Below are 22,819 nucleotides of genomic sequence, written 5' to 3' on the forward strand. Positions count from 1 at the left end.
GATGAGTGAGACTGCTGGGTCATTGCTGACAACAGAGGAAACACAGCGGGCATAAGTATATATACAGAATAAAGGTGACAACAAAGCCTGTCACTATGGATGTGTCAGTAGTGTGGGCTCTGCTGCTTTGTGCTTTGGTCCAGCATGGATCAGCGCTCATCAGGTGAGAGAGAACCTATGCACAGATTATTCTTTCCATACAATTGTGTATAGCACATTGCAACAATATTGCAACATTGTATTCTGTATGTTCTATCTATGTATGTATCTATCTATGTATCTATCTATCTATCTACGGCTTATTATTAATAACTGGATGGAGTTCTGACTGTATGCACACAATTCTGTACATTACCGGTATCATGTTTAAAGGGGGCTCATAAAGCTTAGATACCTAATAGCATTTAGTGCTCTATGATCTCATTGCCATTGCTGCAGGCAGTTATTTACCTATCCACGCCTATGCAGACTGGTATATGTTCCAAGAGAATAATAAATAGATCCTATCTATGGGATGTGAATAAATACGATCACAAGATCAATGCTTACGGACTAAATATTGATATACGGTACTTCGGGCATCTCTATTAATGCAATTGCTCTAGTTATCTGTGTAATGTTGAGACTATTGTGCAATAACCTTCCATATGGTTGAGTGAGTGCCCACCAGCCTTACTAGGTATGCATCACTATGTTAGGATTAGATGTGTTTGAAGAGGTTCAGTCGCCTACTATTTGGAGTGTAAGGACAATAAGCAACCAAAAGGGTCCATGGCTGTGACTAAGGATTGGTGTTTTGTATATGTCTACTCACAGTCTGCACCCCACCGTGCCCAGTGAAGTTTGCTGATAAGTAGTCCTGCTATTGTCAGCCGGTTATGAGTAGTCCTCAGTATGCATGATACCCAGGTTATACCAGTATAGTCCATATCACTGTATGCAGGATGTACAACCTATACTAGCTGTACACTATAATTATATACAGAAGAAACCCAGGTTATATCAGTATGGTCCATATCACTATATGCAGGATGCACAACCTATACTAGCTGTACACTATAATTATATACAGAAGATACCCAGGTTATACCAGTATGGTCCATATCACTATATGCAGGATGTATAGCTTATACCAGCTTACATTAAAATTATATACAGAAGATACCCAGGTGATATCAGTGTGATCCATATCACTATTTACAGGATGTACAACCTATACTAGCTGTACAGTATAATTATATACAGAAGATACTAGTGTGGTCCATATCATGATGTACAGGATGTATGACTTATACCAACTGTACACTATAATTATATACAGAAAATACCCAGGTTATGCCAGCATAGTCCATATCACTATATACAAGATGTATAACTTATATCAGCTGTACACTATAATTCTATACAGAAGATACCCAGGTTATGCCAGCATAGTCCATATCACTATATAAAGAGTGTATAACCTATTTCAGCTGTACACTATAATTCTATACAGGAGATAACCAGGTTATACCAGCATAGTCCATATCACTATATACAGGATGTATAATTTATATCAGCTGTACACTATAATTCTATACAGGAGATAACCAGATTATACCAGCATAGTCCATATCCCAATATACAGTGAGATGTATAACATATACCAGCTGTACATATACAATTATATACTGGAGATATTTAGATTATACCAGCATGGTCCATATCACTATACACAGGAATGTGTATAACTTATACCAGCTATACAGACATAATTATATACAGGAGATACCCAGGGTAAACTAGCATGGTCTATATCATCACCTTTTCCCCAGTGGACCACAACTCCAGACTGTTATCTGCACACGTCATCAAATCTTCTGGGCCTCGCAGTCTTATGCTGCTCCCACAGCTCCTCCTGGGAGTTGTCAGGTGCTTAGTACAGCAACAGCGTGAGACTGTGAGGCCTGTAAAATAAGATGACGGGAGTGCAAATAGAAGCCTGGAGTTGTGGTGCTGGGGGCCAGAACACCAGGGGGACGTTCTCCTGGGATCTTCGCTACAATGGCAAGGGGGGCCTCTGGCCCCCCCTGTCTTAGCGGCTAGGTTATAAATACAACCCCTATAGCTACTCCACTGTTAATGTATTCCAGAGATCCCCGCCCATCTCCGTTCAGTATGTCACCAGCAGGCGCGCTACAGATCCCACGCCTATGTGGCTGCGCTCCCGTTCTGAGCAAGTCATCTCTTCATATCACTGCGTCTGCGCTTTCATACTATAGTGTTTCTGGCCAATCAGTAGAACTATCAGCTGAATCTCGCTGTCACTGCCACTCACTCACTTAACCCGGCGGCATCACAGCGCGACTCTTTATCTGTGTCTCCAGCGCGGTCTGAGCACTAAAGACACAGTGTAGGAGTTGGGCTCTGATGCTGCCAAGTTATGTGAAGCAGTGGTGAGAGGGACTCAAACTCCCTGTCACCACCATGCCACTAATTTGTAATAAACGTACTGGATAGTTGTAGCATTCACCAAAAAAAACTAAAAAATAACTGTGTCCCCTCAATAGGTCAGATTATTCCATGTGAAATCCACTTACGAGGGGATGCAATATTTTAATCGTTTGGACTGTTATGGAAACAGCAATACCACTTTTTAAATTTTATTTTTTTAATGTGACAACTGGGAAAAGGGGAGTCATTTAATGACTTGAACTTGTGATAGATTGCTCATACAGTAATGCAATACCATAGTAGTGCATTATTTTGTATTCTGACCGGCAATCTATCAAGACTTACCACAGGCCACAGGCACACCTTGAGAGACGATCATTCCTGACACCCTAATGGGCTTCAGAACACCCCTGGCCACAATGGCACCCGAACGGTTCACAGTGATCGTATCGTGAGGAGGCTGTTTGGGCCCCTAAATACCAACTGGGGCATTTAAAGGGTTAACAACCACGATTGGTTGCTTCATACACAGAAAGCCAGTGTGCATCGTACATGTACAGCGCATGTTGGAAAGGGTTTCCAATCCAATTTGTATCCTGGTTTTTCTAGGGGGCTTACTCTTTTTCTGCTGTTATACGACAGCGCTATATGCTGGCTAAAGCCGGTACTGCATGAGGTGACACGTTGGATAGGCTCAGACAGCAGAGAGGGTAAATTACAGCTGCTGCTACCGTATATAATGATCGAATCGATTTATATGTGAAATTGTCTTGAATAGGAGGTCATCTCATTATCAACATTCTTTGACTAATTTCGTCTGGGTACCATCACAATGGATTTGAAGCAATGCCATCAATATGTGATATAAGTGTAGACTTTCAGTGTTACTCTAAGGGGTTCAACAAAAATGAACTGGTTAGGAATTACAGCCATTTTTTACATTTTTCCTCGAGTGTCACAGACTCAGAAGTAATTGGACAACTGACTAATAAGCAGTCTGGTGTGGCTGTTATATCATTACCATGTGACAAGTTAAAAGGTCTGGAGGTGATTTCAAGTGTTGAATTTGCAATTGGTAAGTGTTCATGAGACTCTCAATGTGTCAGAAAGAGGCATCAATGCAGGTGAGGTAGGTCACCATTAGGGTAAAAAACAAAAATCTATCCAAGAGATAAGAGAAACTTTAGGAAAAGGCCAAATCAACAATCTGATACATTCTTAAATAGAAGAACGCACTGGTGAGCTCAGTGACACCAAAAGGTCTGGAAGAGTCAAAAAGACAACTAAAGTGGATGGAAAACCCCTTCACAACATCTAGCTGACCTAAGAACACTGTCAGGGGGGTAAGCGAATCATTGTCAAAGTCAGCATATGTATAGATGCCTTAATGAATCGAAATGCCAGAGGGTTTATCTCAAGATGCAAGGCACTGGGTTCACTCAAGAACAGAAAAACCAGATAAAACTTTTCTAGAAAATATCTAACAAATCTTCCAGTTCTGAAAAAAGATTCCCATGATTTTGATACCAAGATTAACTTGTAACAGAATCATGGGAAGAAAACAGTATGAAGAAGAAAAGCAAGGGGCTCATGATCCGAAGCATAGCACGTCATCTGTCACCCATGATGGAGACAGTGTTGTGCCATGATCCTGTATGATGTCAATCAAAGGCATAACTTAAAGCTCCTGCGCCCCAATGCAAAACCCCAACTATAATGCTACTGGGCTCCCGATATAGAGAGGAGAGGCCTTATGGGCCTCCTAAGGCTCCTGGGTCCTGGTGCAGCCGCATCCCCTATGGTTACACCAGTGGCATCAATGGAACTGGGTCACTGCTGTATATCGATGATATGACTGTGGATAGATGGAGCAGGGTGAATTCTGAAGTGTAGAGAGCAAGATTTTCTGCTCAGATTCAGTCAAATGCTGCCAAAATGATCGAACAGTGCTTCACAATAGATATGAATAATGGCACAAGGCAACCTAAAAGTTTCTTAAGGTAAAGAAATGGAAAAATCTACAACAACTGAGTCATCTGACCTTAACTTGATTGAGCTTTTTCCTTTCTGAAGGCCAAGCTGAAGGTAGAAGGACCCACAAACAAGCTGCAACTGAAGACAGCTGCAGTAAAGGACTGGCAAAGCATCTCAACGGAAGAAACCCAAAAGTTAATGATGTCCATGCCTTCCAGACTGCAAAGTATTTACACCCAAATATTAAAATTAATCTTTCTATTTATCATTATGTTAGTTTGTCCAATTATTTTTGAGCCTATGAAAATGAAAGGACTTTCTAAAAGATAGCCTTACTCTGAGATGTAACTAGAAGCTCTTGGGCCCCAATGCAAAATCTGTAACATGGCCCCCTACCTACCAAGTGCTGTTTATAATACTGGTGTCCTCTTATGTCATGGAGGGGCCTTTGAGCCCCCTAAGGCTCCAGGCCCGGTAGCAACTGCGACCCTGAGTCCCCTATAGCTACACCCCTGGCTGTACTATCTAAATGGTTGAGTTATCATTTTGGTTAGGCCCCTAGAATTAAAGCTGAGAGGCTACACTTCACATCTTGGTGGGTTTGCTTCAAGTCTATTGATGATCTCATGAACTTGTGATGAAAACGTAAACTGCTTTCACCGGTAAATCCGGGTCAGACTACCGTCGTAATAGAGGAATTAGGGACTGTAAGCACTAGTGCATGCACACCCTTCAGTTTACATATGGGATTAGTCAGCACAAAGGTAAGTAAATACATTCCTTGACTTTCTTCACCAGGATTTATAGCCTATAATACATATTATGGGCCACAGATACATTTACAGCTCTGTTGCCTTCAAAGTTGAAATCTTCCAGGCAGATGAGAGAAATTGATTTGTGGCTGATTCAGTTGCTAAGTATAGGCCCAACTAAAGAAATCTCATACAGCAAAGTGGAAGAAACCTCATACATCATTACTGTTAGCTATATTGATCCAGACCTCTACGACTGCAGCAGCTCCGGTGAGACTATATTACATCATTTCGGTACATAAGTACAAAGCGCTGCCCACACTTACATTAGTATAACCTGCATATTTTAATGTACATTGATGGGCATAACGGATAATGTTTGCACTTCAGTTATGCTTTGTTCTCCTAGCTTAAGCTTAAAATGCCACAACCAATACCTTTGCCAGGTTACAGTATTTTAACATGTCATATATGACATAACTGAAGTACAATGTGCATGAGTTATGCCAATCGCTTGCACTGTGCAGGACTCCCATCTACGGAGAAACTGCATTATTCGCAAACAACAGGGTAAAGGCCCATTTACACACACAAATATCTTTAAAAAGATTGAAAGATCAGCGATTGTTTTGCATAAAGTACTAATAGTCACTAATTGGTATTAGTACTTTATTAGCTTCAATTGCATGCAAATGAGCTTCAGAGAGTTGTTACAGAACTCAGCAGGAGGTCTGAGCTCTGTAATTAGCTCCATTGTTCAGCCAAGGACTGCTAAGAGAAAACAATGTAATCTCTAGGTCCCTGTGGAGAATTCAGCACCATGGACAGCAGACACAGCAAGCGGTCCTGCTTATCAGATATTCTGCCAGCAGGGCTGAGAGATGAGAACAGCTGTAACAATGTTATCAGCTGTAATCAACTCTCTGTGGGCAGAGCACAGCATGTGGTCCTGCTTATCAGCTGTTCTTTTGAACAATGGTTTTCAAGCAGAACTGAAAACCGTAATTCGGCCAAACAGTGAAAGATGGGCACATTTAGACACAACGAACATCGGTCAAAAGACAGCTTTTGAGTGATTTTTGAGCGATAATGATTGTGTTTAAATGGGCCTTTAAGGAAAATACGCCAGTGTTATGAAAAGAGAGTAAATGGGAAACAAATACCAAGGTATTGTCCTGGCAAAACATGGCACCACAATAGAAGTCTCCATTGATATTTTCTATGGGATGCTCTCTGTACCATGTGCAAAGGTATCTTGACTTCTTAAGTTTGCTATTGCTATACTGCTTTAATATGCTTTCTATTACCCTTACATGTCCATGTCTGGAGCCATCCAAAGAAATGTATGCTTGACTGAACCATTTGTAAGCCAATGGACAAGGGCATAACTGCAGGGGGTGAAGAGGTTGTAGTTGCACTCAGGTTCTGGTGCCTGAGAGGGTCCAGAAACCCCTTTGTCAGATAAGAATACAACAGCCATAATGCTAAAGTGGACAAAGCCTAAGGCCTCATGCACACGGCAGGTCTGGATTCCTCCTGCTTTATCCGCGACCTCTCCGGAATGACAATTGCGGATGGGGTGCGGGTTGGAAGGCTTCCATTGACTTCATTAGGAGCCGTCCATGCGGGAACCGCAGGTAAATGGAGCATGCTGCGATTTTTTTTATCCACGCCAATTCTTCATGCACACGAGTGGAAATTAATTGTGATTTCCGCACACGGGTGAAAAATCATTGCAATCTCCATTTTCCTGCGGTTCTCGCATGGACGGCTTCCATTGAAGTCAATAGAAGTCGTACGACCCGCGGCCCATCTGCAATTGACATTGAGGACTGGCTGAGAATTCCACGGGAAAAGCAAGAGTTTAGCAAAAAAATCTGTACTGTGCATGTCCAATGGCGAGCCACACAGACCATCCGCAGTACAGAGAAGACAGGTCCAGGCAGACGCCGGCAAAGAAGACGATAGGTAGGCAGCGTCACCTGCCGCAGTCAGGGCCGGATTCCACAGCCGGAATACAGACTTTCCGTGTGAGCGTGGCCTAAGGGTGGTTTCACATCTGCAGCAGGGATTCTGCTTTCTTGCTCCGTTCAGAAGAAAAGGGAATCTCAAGACGAAACTAAACAGCGCTGGGCAGACCCCATTCACTATAATGGGGTCCGCTCCTGCTTTCCACCCAGCTGCCCGGCTTTTGGACAGGAGAAAAAGTGCTGTATGCATCCGGCAATTTCAGCCGGATCTACAACTAAACCTCTAACTGGAGGTTCCGACGCAGATGTGAAACCAGCATACCATGGAGAGAAAGGTTACAGCAGCATAAAGGCTTCTTTCCTGTAACAGTTGTAAAATGGGGAAATATTCTACCTCAGGAACTAGTGATAACAAGTACGACCAATCACTGCAAGAGAGTCTCATTCAACATCCTTCACCATTAATCTACTCCTAGGACAACTATAAAATGCCATACTAAGGATTTATACTCATGATTCATTAGCTAAACTAATACTCATATCTTTCGCCTCAACATAGGATACCGTTAACAAAGTTTACCTCCATCCGTCGGACTTTTTCTGAAGCTGTTGGGGAGGTGGAAAAAATAACTGGAAGTGAAGGATACAAGAAGTATTACAATGGATTTCCACCAAACGGAGGTCCTACACCGGAGACACTAAAGAACTATCTGGATGTAAGTCATAGAGAAAATATGCTGTTAGTTATTGTCTAAAACCTCCAATGTCTACAACATAGTAGATACAGAAACATGGCTGACTCCCTCACCTATCTCCTCGCCTCCTCTAGGCTCAGTACTATGGAGAAATTGGCATTGGAACCCCTCCACAAACATTCACTGTCGTGTTTGACACAGGATCTTCTAATCTCTGGGTACCATCAATCCACTGCTCCCTTCTGGACATTGCTTGTTGTGAGTACTTTAAATCCAAGTATATAACATTATATATGTGTTTACAAGGAACAGTTAAATTATGAGGTTACCAGTTATGCATTATTAGTTTTAATATTTGATGGGTGACAACCAATATGGCATCCCGGTTAAAGGTCTGAATCGGATGCTTTAAACACCTCTTCTGGATCGGACATGGTAGTTGTCCAAAAGGACACATATACACTCTTGTAAAAACATGGAGAACAAAAGGAGCAATTACAAGACTAAGCAAGGGGAAAAAAGGAAAATTTCATCCAAACGTACTAATATGGGAAAGCCCTGCCTACAGTGGGACGATCGCCCTGATAAGGGCGGCCACATATCAGGAACCTGGGGGCTGCCTAAACAGTCCCTAGATAGATAAGGGAATTGCTATGGACAGATGTTAGTAGCAATAGTCTGAAACGTTTAAGGAGCAGATGTAACATCACAAATAAAAATATCAACACCAGGAGCTTATATGATTGCAGGATGACACCATCGAAACATGACTAGACCAGAATTCCACCAACAGAGGAATAACTGGAGCTCTCCAAGAGGAGGGGCTGGAGTATATATACTATAACAGTGGCTGATTGGCCAGCTGTGGATAACACCTCCCTACTGACCAATCAGAATGCATACCACCAGATAGATGTGACCTGATCACCGCCTGGTGCACCAGCGCTCCTGTCACATGAACAGGGCTGATGTCATGAAGTTAGCCCAGGCCTTTCTCCATGTAGATTTTGTTGCGGCTGGTGTGCCATGACACCCAGATTCATGAATGAACAATCTGCCAAGTTATACTGTGAAATAGACCATATCCATGTGATGCACAACTGAGCAGATTTTCACAGGACAAGACATTAATGACCTCTCGATAAGTAATTCTACATTCAACTGATGCCTTAGGATATATTGTAGGCAATGACAATGACTGTTTATCTTAGCAGTCTCTTCTTTTTTCAGTGCTGCACCACAAATACGACTCATCCAAATCCTCCAGCTATGTAAAGAACGGCACAGACTTCTCCATCCAGTATGGCAGCGGCAGTCTGTCCGGATACCTGAGTCAGGACACTGTGACGGTGAGCTCTCAAGCAGTCTTCTGCTTCTGTTATATCCCCCAGAAACTATTGTCCATGTGGGGGGGGGGGGGCGCCAGGGAGCTGAGAGGAGAGAGAGATCTATCTCACTCTCCCCCCCCCCACCGCCTCCGCATGGTGCTCGGATGAGTAGTCAGTTACTCGAAAAAACCGAAGCTCGCTCGAGCATCAGCCTTATATAGGTATTTACTGACTTTGTTTGGTCTTGGACTCACATATACCTCCCTGGAACTTTGTTGGTCTTTCATGTCATCAGTGTCATACTACTTAAGTTTTTTATGTATTTCTATTGCTGTGCGATCGGATCAGCCCTCTTTGGGTCTCTAGGTTGTGTAGCCTTTGTTGTGGATTTTATCTATAGCTTCTACCTTTATATACAGGTTCACCTGTGCGACCATTTATCCGATTGTGATTTCTGGTCTGTCTGTATTTTGGTTTTAAATTTTATTATCCAGGGATTATTCCGACTACCATTATGGAGTCGGGAAGGAATTTTTTCCCCAATGGGCTAAATTGGCTTCTACCTCATTGGGTTTTTTTTGCCTTCCTCTGGATCAACAAGGGGGAGTGGAAACAGGCTGAACTAGATGGACATTGTCTCCCTTGAGCCTAACATACTATGTTACTATGCACCCATATAGCAGTCTTCGGTGTCTACACTCTATCAATAAACTTTTCATTTTGTGTTGTCGGTGTGCAACAACTTTCTTGTGATTTATTTTTTTGGACTTACATTGAAAATTGGGCTTTACCATTCCCCTTGTCAATAAGGTATATCTGACAGTATAGGGATAAACACCTTTGACAAGAAGAATGGTAACCCAGTTGTCAATTCAGTCCCACTTTAAAGGGGTTGTTCTGAATTTTTCTTAAATACTGCTGTTTTATCAGAAATAGCGCCACTAATGTTAATGGGCAGTTTCTAATAAAATGGTATATATATATAAATGGAGCTAACTTACAACACCAATACCATACACAACCTTTGACTGAGAGTGGCGCTGTTTCTTGACAAATACAAGACAAACTTTTTTTTTTTACTAATCTTGGACAATACATATAACCCTGAAGATTTTCTATATTTTTTTATATCACAATCAACACAAAACCCAATAGCTTTTATTGTGTAGTCCTATATGTATATTGTATATAAGGACACATTCATCGCTCTACATTTATAAAGGTACAATGGTAAAAAATGTGATATGTAATTTGCTTAACTCCAGTCACTACCTACTGGCTAGTAGAAATTTTGGGTTGTCCAAGCCTACTCGTTGGTGTCTGTACAGAACATACTCTGCTGATTAAGGCCTCATGTCCACGGGCACACATGCATTTCAAGTGTGGAATCCCGCAGCGGATTCCACCTGCGCCCACAGACATGAGGCCTAAAAATACATTTTCTTACCTGTCCGGTTGCCGTTTGCGTCTTCTCCATCACGTGCATGCGCCAGGCTTTCTTTTTAAATCTCATGCTTTCCCGCGGATTTGCGGCACGGATGCAGTGTCAGCTGCGTCCGTGCTGCGGATCGGACGGCTTCCATTGAGTTCAATCGAAGCCATCCGTGCAGGAATCTGCAGAAAATGGAGCATGCAGCATTTTTTCCCCGCGCGTGCGATACGCACACCGGCAAAAATGGCTATGCTCCTCTGGGAAAATCTATGCAAATCAGAAAGATGGAAAATACCTTAGTGACTTTATATAAAAAGGTATTTTTCCATCTTTCTGATTTGCATAAATTTCCCAGAGGAGCATTGCCTTATAAGCCTCCTTACTTAGCATTTAGGTGTCCCCACACCCCTTCTGGGTGCTCTTCTTGGGGAGAGACTATACCATCCCCATATCCACTCACCCTTAGGTGTCCCCAGGCACTTTTTGGGTGTTCTCCTTAAGGAGAGACGACGACCCCCCGACCCAAGAGTTATGCACTAACAGCAGACGTTGCTACCAACAGATGTACTATGAGGAATACCCCACTACTGGAATAGGAATATTTGGAGGAGAAGTGATGGGATTTTTGTTCTTATGTATTGTCTTCTTCCCTCTATACCAATTGTATCCTCAGATTGGCAACCTAGCAGTGAAAGGACAACTTTTCGGGGAAGCCATCAAGCAGCCCGGTATTACCTTTATAGCAGCGAAGTTTGATGGTATTTTGGGAATGGCTTACCCACGAATCTCAGTGGACGGGGTCCTTCCTGTTTTTGACAACATGATACAGCAGAAGTTGTTAGAGAACAATATTTTCTCCTTCTACCTGAACAGGTAAGAACAGAATCCTTAGGAGAAATGTTGTATCTGTTTGCAGCAACTGACATTTAGTGATTAGATATTCTGGCACAGTGATGGGGTCATTGTTCACCTGTGCAAAACTCCAATGTGCACTTCGAGGTTCTCAATGATCACAAAGGGGCTTCAGGCACATAGTAACTGTGTGACCACCTTCTGCATTGAACTATCAGACTTCTTTCTTTAGATTCAGGGATTCCCCACATCTCTGTGGCTAGAAGAATGCCCCTCCTACAGGCTGACTGGCCCACATGTAACCCGTGCATTTTGCCACATATTTGGCTGCAGAAATTGTTATTTATGAAAAAAATCATATATAATCTATGCGCCATGGACAAGTCCTGAATGTCAGTGCAAAAATAATGGAATTTGATCAAATACTCCCTTATTTTCCTAGAAACCCAGAATCCCAACCTGGCGGCGAGTTACTACTAGGTGGCACCGACCCCAAGTATTACACAGGAGACTTTAATTACTTGAATGTCACCCGCAAGGCATATTGGGAAATACGCATGGACCAGTAAGTAGTAGGCAGATGCGATATTCTTTTTAATGTGCATTGTTTTTCTTTGAACACTATATAGCAATTAGGGCCATATGTCGACACCGGAACTGTGGCAAAGGGTAACGCCCAGGTCACGCTCACAAACTTCCCATTGGCTGCCGGTAACATATTGCACTAATACCAGAGCACCCTGCATGCAGCATTTTCTTATTGTCCCAAAAACTTGCAATTTTTTTTTCTTTATCATCCTTTTCATAAAGCGAAAAAAACAATCAGCTGGCGAACACATCCCAAATACGGAAAAATGAACGGCCTGCAATTTCAATTTTCTTCTTGGACAACTGGTGGCGCCGTGGAAGCATTTGATATCTCACACGATTCATTTGTGTGAACCCTGAGACTCTATTAGGCTCCATTCACATCTCGGTCTGTTTTCGGGATTTTGAACAGACACCCGGACAGGCCCCCTGATCAGAGCTGAAAGCGAGATGTGAAACAGAGTTTCTCAGCACCAGTCTTCAAGTACCCCAACAGATCATGTTTTCAGGATTTCCTTAGTATTGCACAGCTGATGGAATTATTGTCAGTGCCTCAAAAATTTCCACTGGTGCTCTGGAGATAGGATATTCTCAAATGACAAACTGTTGGAGGTACTTGAAGACTGCAGTTGAAAAGCACTGCCATATGGGGTAGGTGATAACTGTCTGAAGGGTAGGGGTCTCTGACTGTTGGGACCATCCCCAATAACAGGAATGGAATTTCATGCCCCCTTTTAAATGGAGCAGCAGGGGAGCATGAACACTGCTGGTTCATTCGACTCTGAAGCCGGCTTCACGCGGACGGATTTGTGCATGTAATACACAGAGAATAAAATCCATTGATGTCAGTGGGTTCACTCACATTTCCATATTGTTCTGTGCACATTTCAGTCACGCACCAAAATATATCCGTCTTATATGGATTTTGACGAATGTGTTGCTTATGTGATCCCTATAGGTTGGGTGTTGGAGATCAACTCACACTATGTAAAGGTGGCTGCGCAGCCATTGTAGACACTGGGACCTCGCTGATCACTGGTCCAAAGGAAGAAGTGATTGCCTTGCAGAAAGCTATCGGAGCCATCCCATTAACTCAAGGAGAGGTGAGCTTTTTCCCCCTGAACATGTTTTTCAGCTACTCTATTCAAGGAAAGCCTATTACAAATAAAATAAGTATTCTAAGGGTATAGGCCCATTTACACAGGACGAGTGTCGGCAAACGATGCCTGATACTCGTCCCTGTGTCTCCGCGCTCCTGCACAGGATCTAGCAGAGCTGGCTCGCACAGTGACCCAGCCAGCTCTGCTAGTTCCTGTGCAGGAGCACAGGAGTAAGGAAACACAGGGACGAGTATCAGGCATTGTTTGCCCAACACTCATCCTGTGTAAGTTATGGTACTTTCAGTAGCTGTTGTGGTCAACTGACTATTTGAATGTGAAGGAGATGGGTTGGGTGTGCTTAAGAGCCAAAACGTAATGCACTAAAGGTGTTGTGCCAGGACAGCCTTTCATCTGAATGGTCATCTTGTAATACTACATTTTCCCTGTGGTGGCACTGTAGGTAAAATTTCTGACTTGCCATGAGCTATCCAACAAAATCAGTTGTTTGCTGGGCTAGTGAGAGCAGGATCAGGGGCCATCACCTGTTTCACATTCTGAAAGGGGATTTCTCTGATGTGAGGTATAGAAGGTAGGGAGTGCCACACAAGTTGAGGTTACTGTGTAGCCATAGTAGTGAAAAGCACTAGCTAGAATGAGAAGGTGGTACAAGGTTGGCGTGGTTGGGTCTAGTTTTATTTTATGACAAAACCGAACAGCGCCAAACAGACTCCATTGACTATAATGGGATCCTTTCCACTCAGCTACCCTGCTTTTAACCAATATTTCAGACCTGAGGTTCTAACACAGACGTGAAGCCACCCTTACCCTTTTACTGGTTAAATTGTTTTTAACAAAAGTGGTAAAATTTAGGCCACAAAAAAAAATTTGAAATGATCACTTTTGAGAACATTGGCATTTAAAGAGTTTTTAAACATTGCGTAATGTGTCGAGTGTCCCCGGAGCCACGCAAGGTGTGATAAATATTTAGAGACTGTGTAACTGAAGTGGCCTACTACGGAACTAAGTGATTGTGCATATGTGAGAAGCTTGATCATTAGCAACTGGCCTAAAATTGTGCTAGAGGTGGAAACTTGTTCCTGCCAAGGCCAGCAAACCAAAATAGTGTTGCAAAGAGCAAAGTCGGGAGGGGTATTGTCTCTCCTTGAGGAGAGCACCTAAAAGGGGAGTGAGAAGACTTATAAGGCCCATGCATGCTCCTCTGTGTAATATGCAAAAAGGAAGGTGGAACAAAGAGCAAAGTCAGCGCTAGTAGAGTGTTGGAAACTGTCTCAGCATTATGAAACTGAGTGTCAAGTTAATGTACCCCTAATTCCTCTTAACCCTCGTGTGGGACCATGGGGTCTATTTGAGCCGACCTTGTTCATTGCAGCCCTGGTAACACACCAGGGTTAAATTAAATGTACCTCTGATTTAGCTGCCAAGAAAAGTTTATTGTTGTTTACTGGGTTCCATGTTCTGCTTCTTAGGCCTCATGTCCACGGGGAAAATCAGGCCCACTACGGATTCTCCATGGAGAATCCGCAGCGGGTCCCTCCTGCCCCGCGAATATGAGGGCTGAAAATAACAATTACTCAACTCTCCGCACGCTCCGGATCTTCCCTTCTTCGCGGCTTGATCTTCTCTCCATCGCGGCCGGATTTTTTTTTTTCCTTCGTCCCGGCGGATGTGCTCATCACGCCAGCTGCGTGCTGCGCGCATGCGCCGGGCATATCCACCGGCCCGAAGAAAGAAGATCCGGCCACGACGAAGAGAAGATCAAGCAGCGAAGAAGGGAAGACCTGCATCGTCCGGAGCAGGTGAGTTTATTCTGGTGCCGGTCTCCCGCGGATCCGGACGGCTTCCATAGGTCTCAATAGAAGCCTGCGGGAGCCGTCCCCGCGGAAGACCCGCACTAAAATGGAGCATGTCCGGATTTTTTCCTACACACGGGACCCGCGCCTGCAGGGAAAAATGACATCCGCAGGTATTTAACTACCTGCGGGTGTCTAATGCATCCCTATGGGGTGCGGATCTGCGTGCAGGAAAAACGCTGCGGATTGTAAATGTTAAAGGAGATGTCCCGAGGCAGCAAGTGGGGTTATACACTTCTGTATGGCCATAATAATGCACTTTGTAATGTACATTGTGCATTAATTATGAGCCATACAGAAGTTATAAAAAGTTTTTTACTTACCTGCTCCGTTGCTGGCGTCCTCGTCTCCATGGTGCCGACTAATTTTTGGCCTCCGATGGCCAAATTAGCCGCGCTTGCGCAGTCCGGGTCTTCTGCTGTTCTCTATGGGGCTCCGTGTAGCTCCGTGTAGCTCCGCCCCGTCACGTGCCGATTCCAGCCAATCAGGAGGCTGGAATCGGCAGTGGACCGCACAGAAGAGCTGCGGTCCACGGAGGAAGAGGCCATCTTCAGCGGTGAGTAGAGAAGTCACCGGAGCGCGGGGATTCAGGTAAGCGCTCCGGTGAGCTTTCTTTACCTCCCTGCATCGGGGTTGTCTCGCGCCGAACGGGGGGGGGGTTTAAAAAAAAAAAAAACCGTTTCGGCGCGGGACATCTCCTTTAATTTGCCCGTGGACATGAGGCCTTAGGGTGCTTTTAGAAAGAGCGATTTTAGTGTTTGAGCTAGAAAGCGACCAATGACAGAGTTCGATGTGTAGTCTGTTTATACAGGCAGATAAATCGTTCGGTTGTCCACATTCGCTCTAGCCGTAAATGTGAACGACTGAATGATCAGTATTTAAACTGAACGATTAGCGAGTGATCCAACGATAATTTTCATGCTTCCATGAAATGAACGATAAGTAAATGAATTGGCTGTGTTTACACGGAATGATGATTGTTCAAATTTGAACAATCCAGCAATATTTTTTTTAACAATTATGGTTCCGTGTAAAAGCACCGTTAGTCCACCTGTACGTGGGGTCTTCCACAGGCAGCAGGAATGCCATATCACAGTCTCTATTACTTTTTACCATTACCTCATTACTAAGGCCTTCTTCTGATTACCATATTTGCACGTGTTTTTGTGCGTGTAAAATATATACACCCAATGTGCAGGGAATAGAGCCCATTGATGTCAATGGGTTTGATCTCTTGAGTTTGTGCTCAAGCCACCATAGAAGTGTGAGGTGTGCGAATACGCACTCAATATGCTCTCAAATACACAATACGCTGCGCAATTCCGTGAAGAAAACAACACATCTGGACCTCATTAGGCTAAATAGCCTTTTAAATAAACTCTTACATAAAGTTTTATAAGAAACTTTAAAAAGAAAGTTAAGGTAAAACTCTTTTGTTTTTCAGTACATGGTACAATGTGAGAAGGTCTCCTCATTACCTGTCATCTCTCTGAAGCTTGGAGGGCGAGAATACACCCTGACAGGAGAACAGTACACACTAAAGGTAAAGTGCTGAGGCCACTGTAATTTACAGGGAAAGCTCATGTTATACCAGGTAACTACATGGTGAGAAAGATGCAGGGGTGTAGCTACAGGGGGTGCAGAGATAGCGGCTGTTTCCAGACTCTGGTGCATGAGGGATCCTTCTGCTACATAGGAAGACATCAGTACTATAATTGCCTCAGGATCAGTGGACGTGGATCCAATGAGCCACAGACTGGTTTGACTATGGGCCAAATCCCGGCAACATCTGGGGTACCTCGGTCTTCACCCTGTAACTCCACTAGTCGGGATGTGAGTTTTGCTGTGGAGTCCGCAGGCCATTACTCAGGAAGTAGTCCCAGTACTGTGGTGGCTGACACTACTTAAGGCCTAGGCGCTTATGTGAGGGTGTGAACAGGAGCATAGTCGGACGGCCTTCATCAGGGGAAGGGGCACACTTCAGCATAAGGAGCAAAGCCAGAGGTTGGGTCACAGAGAAGAGGCATGGAGTGGAAATTCAGGCTAGACGTCAAGGCAGGCAGTGGACAACAGAGTAATTGATATCACAAGCCAAGGTCATAGTCAAGGAAAAGCCAATCTCAGGAAACTAGGTAGTCAAAACAACTTGAAAGCACCTTGAGCAGACCAGAAGGACCTCAATACTCGGACACCTTATGGAGGGTGCCTAAGTATTAAGGTCCTTCTGGTCTGCTCCCTTCCTGGGAGGGAACACTGGGATTTGGCAGGGGACAGATAAGAAAGTTGTGTGCTGGCCCTTTAACAGTGCTTCTGAGTGCATGTGCGCCCTTCAGGCTGCTATCATGGCCAGGCTGCGGCCCGATCTCTGCCAGGAAGGGGGGGCTGAGTGTGTACCCCAACTGCCAGGAAGGGTAAGTCGCCAGCTGCAGCTACAGATTGTAACAAGATGTTCGGGGGGAGGGAGGGCTCTTACAGACTGGGGCCAAGAAGCCTCAAGTCACATATATGAAAAGATGCTCTAGAAGAGTCCTGAATATAGCTAGCCTTACACTTTTTTATATTTTGACAGGTGACACAAGGAAGCCATACAATCTGTGTGAGTGGCTTCATGGGTCTCGATATTCCTCCTCCAGCTGGACCCCTCTGGATACTGGGAGATGTCTTCATTGGACAATATTATACTGTATTCGACCGAGCTAATGACCGGGTTGGGTTTGCTAAAGCGAATTGATGGAAGTAGAACATAGTCCCAGGAATTTCCGATCTTCCCATGAACTTTATGCAGCAACGACTGACTATCTGGTTAATTAGAAAGCACTTTGGTAATATTTCAGTGGCATCACTTGACCTGTTTTAGTTGCACCAAATTAGCCTCTGCCATTTACTCTTGAATATCCTCCACAGTGATTAGCTGAAGAAATTCTACTCACTCGGTGTCTATGGAGAGCATTTATAGACATGGTACCAGTAACACCCAGCATGGTACCTAGTAAACACCTTTATATAACACCTAGCAATAAATGAAACTCCATTCTGGGGTCAAACTAAGTGAGTTTTTGTATTTATGAGCAACTTAAATTGTTTTGTGGTTGTATCTGTTAACAAAAGTAGTTACGTTCAAAGAAACACAAGTCCAAATACTTTTCGTTAGAAGGTTATGTTCTTAAGAGGTACAACTAAGGATGGTTTCACATCTGAGCTCGGGGTTCTGCTTTCCTGCTCCGTTTGCGCCGTCTCTGGAACGGAACCAAAGAGCGCTGGACGACCGCATTGACTATAATGGGGGCCACCCGCTTTCCGTCCAGCTCTTTCTTACAGCATTTTGAGGCTGGTCTGTGACGGAACCTCCAGCCGGAGCTTACGACGCAGATGTGAAACCGGCCTAATCGAGTTGCATGTTCACGGAAATAAAACTGTCCTGAGTGGTATTATCTATGCATCTTCTGCCACATTTGCCCAAAACACTTATGACTAGTCCACCCAATTAAGGGCCTTCCTGCCACAGAAAGAAAAAAATACATCAACCTATTACCATGTTTCCCATTAATTTTTGTTCAGAAAGGTTTAACTTTTTTACATGTATAGCTGCCTGGACACTATTTAAATTGACTTTTTTAATTAACTGCTAGCAGGCCTTAATTTTGGAGTAGGGCTTATATTTCAAGCATTCTCAAAAAGCCTGAAAAATCATTTTGCACCCTCAAAAATTCTGGAAAATCATGCTATGTCTTATTTTCAGGGAAACAGGGTAGTAGGCAGGTTGCTATGCTCATATGTCCTAGCAACAGAGTTACCTATATGTGACCAATTTCCAAAAAAAAGACTTTTATAACAAGTCAATTGGGCATGTAACAAAAGTTAGAGAAGTTGGCAGCCCGGCAGCTGAGGACTTCTCCAATCTTGGACTTTTATGACCATGACAAAGTTATCACCGTAAAAAAAAACATAAATAAAAAAATCTAATCTGGTAGTCCGATAACTGGCATAAGGCACAATCACCATATAAAGACTGTATTGTTTCCATGTCTACATTGCCGGGAATGTCTTTTGTAAGAAACAATGTCCTTCAGTTTTCTCGCTTGTATGTTGTGCGCTTCCCGACTTGACTCATTTTACCCAGCATGCAATGTTTCAGCTGTATGCAAGAGTAATATTACTTATATTACATTGCCTTTATAATCACACTTCCAATACTATTAGATATGTTACTAAAATAAATCTACCCATAACGATGTGGTTTGAGAGGATTTTGTATGCAAGTTGTTTCCACTGCTTCATTCTCCATAACGTTATATAGGCAGTTAGTATTTCTTACTGCCGACATATTGAATTTAGCATGCCCGATCCTTTTGGGTGACTGGGAGTTGCTTACTCCCCTCTCGCAATGGGGGTTTCTGAGGAAGTTGGGAAATAGTTGGCCCACGGTTGTCTTGTGTGTTTGGCTAGCTTTAGAAAGGAGGGCCAAGCTGAACCTTGCCACTTCCTGCCATCCCAAGCCTTGTTTGGCAAGAGAGGAGAATGACCTATAGGCTCATGTACTTTCTTTGCTTGCATTGTGGGTTATTGAAAGAGATGGGACGCAAAGTAGGTTCACGTATCCTATGGTGAATGGGGAGAGAAAATTTGAAGTTAGGAATTCTCTTTTCTGTAAACATCACAGCTGCCTCACACCTCAATACTAATTATTCATGCACCTTTCTACCACTTAGACTTTCACCTTCTCCTCTCACCCATTGATTTAGGCTTAGTTCACATCAGTGTTGTGTTTTCCACTTTTCTGCCCCATCAAAAACTAAATAAATAGGTCTGTTAAAAGTCCCATTGATTTTAATGATTAAAAAAATCTCTTCCGTTGGCTTCTGTGTGAATGTGTTCCGTCATGGATCTTAGAAAAAGCATCCGTTTCGGATCGGTATGGCTTCAATTTATAACAGATCTGATACATATTGCTGATGTGAATGGCGCCTTATAGGGTTCAAATTCCAAATTCATGTAGATTTTGGATTAAAATCATATTGATTTTTTTTTTAAGGCTTTGAGCTATAAGGTGTCAAACTAATTTACTGTATTGTATTGAAAGCAACCCTCCACTTTTGGGACAACATTCTGTACATGCAGCTCTTCTTTTCTGCTGCCCCTCTAATCCACCGGTGTCCGGCTCTGTTTTTGGCTATTCAAGATGGCTATTTTTACACTACCTAATACACACTGTTTACTGCTCTCTGATTGGCTAGTGTTGATAACATGAGTAGCTCTGGCCAATCATAGAGCAGGTATAATGCATTAGTAGTCTAACACTGCCAATGCCCTGTGGAGATAAGATAGTCTGAAGATTGCGTCAGCCATCTTGGATGGCCGAAAGCATTACCTTGAACCAAAAGCTTGGAAGGACAACGGAGAATCACAACTGCAGCTAATATAGCGCCCCCACCTCTCCAATCCGCGGACAGAATTTTGTACTGAAACCAGAGAGTTGCTTTGATTTTCTTTTGCACTAGATGTCGTATGCACTGAATCCTCATCCTTCACTCAATGGGATAGTGATTGATAGAGATGAGCAAATCAATCAGTCACTTTCGATTTCTACGCACCATTAGTCTACATTGGGTGACTTGACCTACTGTGTTTGCTGTTGGCAAATCGAAGTAAAAATACAGCAAATGGGTTTTCCCTGTGGCAGGCATTTGCTTCCTGTGTTGAAAACTATACTTATAGGGCACTTGTAGTATTAATTTAGGTACCAGTAATGATAGCATTGAGACACGGATGATGGCACGAATTCTTCATCCTAATGACTACTAGTTGAACGAATATATATATATACAATGTAAAGTTACAGCATCCCTTATAATACTATGATTATCCAACCATTCTTGAAAACATATGGTAAGAACTGTTAGATCTCAAACTAATCTTGTGAAAAGCAAGAATTTACAAAACAAATCAGTTCTCTACAGGGGTGTAGCTATACGGGGTGCAGAGGTAGAAGTTACACCAAGGCCCTGGTGCCTGAGGGGGTCTGAAGGCCCCTCTGCCACATTAGAAGACAGCGGTATTATAAATGGCACATGGTAAATAGAGGGTCTCTATTACATAATTTGCATTACATAGTATACTAGGCTGAAAAAAGACAAATGTCCACCCAGTTCAGCCGGTGTCTACCCCCCCCCCCCCCCCCCACTACCACCACCACCCTTGTTGATCCAGAGGAAGGCCAAAAAAAAAGCAGTGGGCAGAAGCCAATTTACCCTCAAAACATTGGGGTCCAGCATCTTCTAGTTCTGCCTGTTTCTGTACTTTCATGGATGAGGCCTAGAATATTGAAACATGTTCTAAATTACTTCTTGCGCTGTATTGGAGTATGGCGGCTTTGTTGGCATTGAAGGGTGTTTGTGAAAATCCTTGACTGTAATAGAGAGTAATGTCCTCATGCAAAAGTTATAAAAACTACCCCAATCCCCTCAACTTGCACATACTAATGATAGTGTGCTCCAGGGTCCTAAACACTAATCCTTATTGTCCAAGAGTGTAAGTTGGTGACCATGGCTCTTGTGGTATTACAGCTGACTATAGACACTAAAGGGAAAATTTATTCAGAATTTTGCCCAGTTTTCTGGCATTAAAAAGTCAAATATTTTTGTCTAAGCCCTACTTGCTCAAAAATTCCTGACTTTTCCTCTTTTTGCTCCCTGTACAGCACTTGCAGGTCTTAATCAGGTAATAAAACACTAGATTAAGGCTGGTTACTGGGTGTGCGATTTACACCTGAGAGGTTCGGGCGCAACTCGCATCGGACACGTGTACTTGTGCCGTCCGATATACTGACAGCCCGCACATTGATATGTATATGCATGCCCTAAATCTCGTCTGTGATATGGCCAAGAATAAGACCTGTGATGAGTTTTTTCACGTGGACCATCAGCGGTGTGCATCGACTATAACGAGTCCGTCTGCTGTCCATGAGTTAACAGCAAAAGGCTCCAAAATACGCTAGTGTGCCCGAGGCCTAAGTACATTTCCCTTTAGGTTCTTTTCAGCAAGTTAGACAATTTTGGTTATATATGCTGACAATCATGGTAAGCCATAAATGTTACATTGATGACATATCCCACCATCTCTGGTTCTATAGTACCTGCTAATAAATCTATGTACCTGATTTAATGGTCACTTCCCTGTATGGTACTTGTAATGCCTGTTCCGTGGTGACTATTGTAATGACCCATGTTAGAGGTGCCTTCAACTCTGATCACGGACTGATGGTGAACAATAACCTATGTGGAGGCTCCAGCTTATTGTATGGAATGTACTGATGTCGGAAAATAAAGAACAAATCTTCCCATTGTCTCGGTTGTCTGTACTTTACTTACTGGTGTAATAAGGTGAATGAGGAGAAGCGACTGTGTAGAGTGATTGGTCCTCGAAGGAATATAATAGTTATCTATACTCATAAGACAGAACTCGGCTGAACCCAAGATGTTGGGGAAACGATCAGTTCTGATGAATTTCGCAAATATGAATTTTCTGGCACAGGCACCTACGAGCAAATACTGTGATAATCAGTGGTGTAACTATAGAGGTTGCAGTTGCCACTGAGGGGACTCATGAGATCTCCTCTTTACACACTTAGGCTTCTTTCACACGAGCGCATATTCACCAGGCCATCTCCCATTTCCCCTCCCTCCCCATCGCAGGCTCACCTCTCTTCCTCCCCTCTCGTTCTGTGCAATGGGAGGGGGCGGAGCCAGAGGCGTAACTTGAAGCTCCCGGGCCCCGATGCAAAACTTGTAACAGGGCCCCCAACTATAATGCTTTACTTATAGTACT

At 43.3% G+C, this 22,819-nt stretch overlaps 1 protein-coding gene across 1 annotated transcript; it reads left to right on the forward strand.

Annotated features, from left to right (window-relative positions):
- The first annotated feature begins 5 nt into the window (after positions 1-5).
- Positions 6-22,337, forward strand: LOC136582231 (cathepsin D-like). The gene is made up of 9 exons (XM_066583110.1): positions 6-163; positions 7,689-7,845; positions 7,959-8,082; positions 9,055-9,173; positions 11,258-11,457; positions 11,879-12,001; positions 12,983-13,127; positions 16,440-16,538; positions 17,565-22,337. Exons 1-9 carry the CDS (start codon positions 96-98, stop codon positions 17,724-17,726), a joined length of 1,197 nt encoding a protein of 398 aa, XP_066439207.1. The 5' UTR covers positions 6-95; the 3' UTR covers positions 17,727-22,337.
- Positions 22,338-22,819: the final 482 nt, after the last annotated feature.

The sequence above is a fragment of the Eleutherodactylus coqui genome, chromosome 11, assembly GCF_035609145.1.
Source record: "Eleutherodactylus coqui strain aEleCoq1 chromosome 11, aEleCoq1.hap1, whole genome shotgun sequence".
Lineage (NCBI taxonomy): Eukaryota > Metazoa > Chordata > Amphibia > Anura > Eleutherodactylidae > Eleutherodactylus > Eleutherodactylus coqui.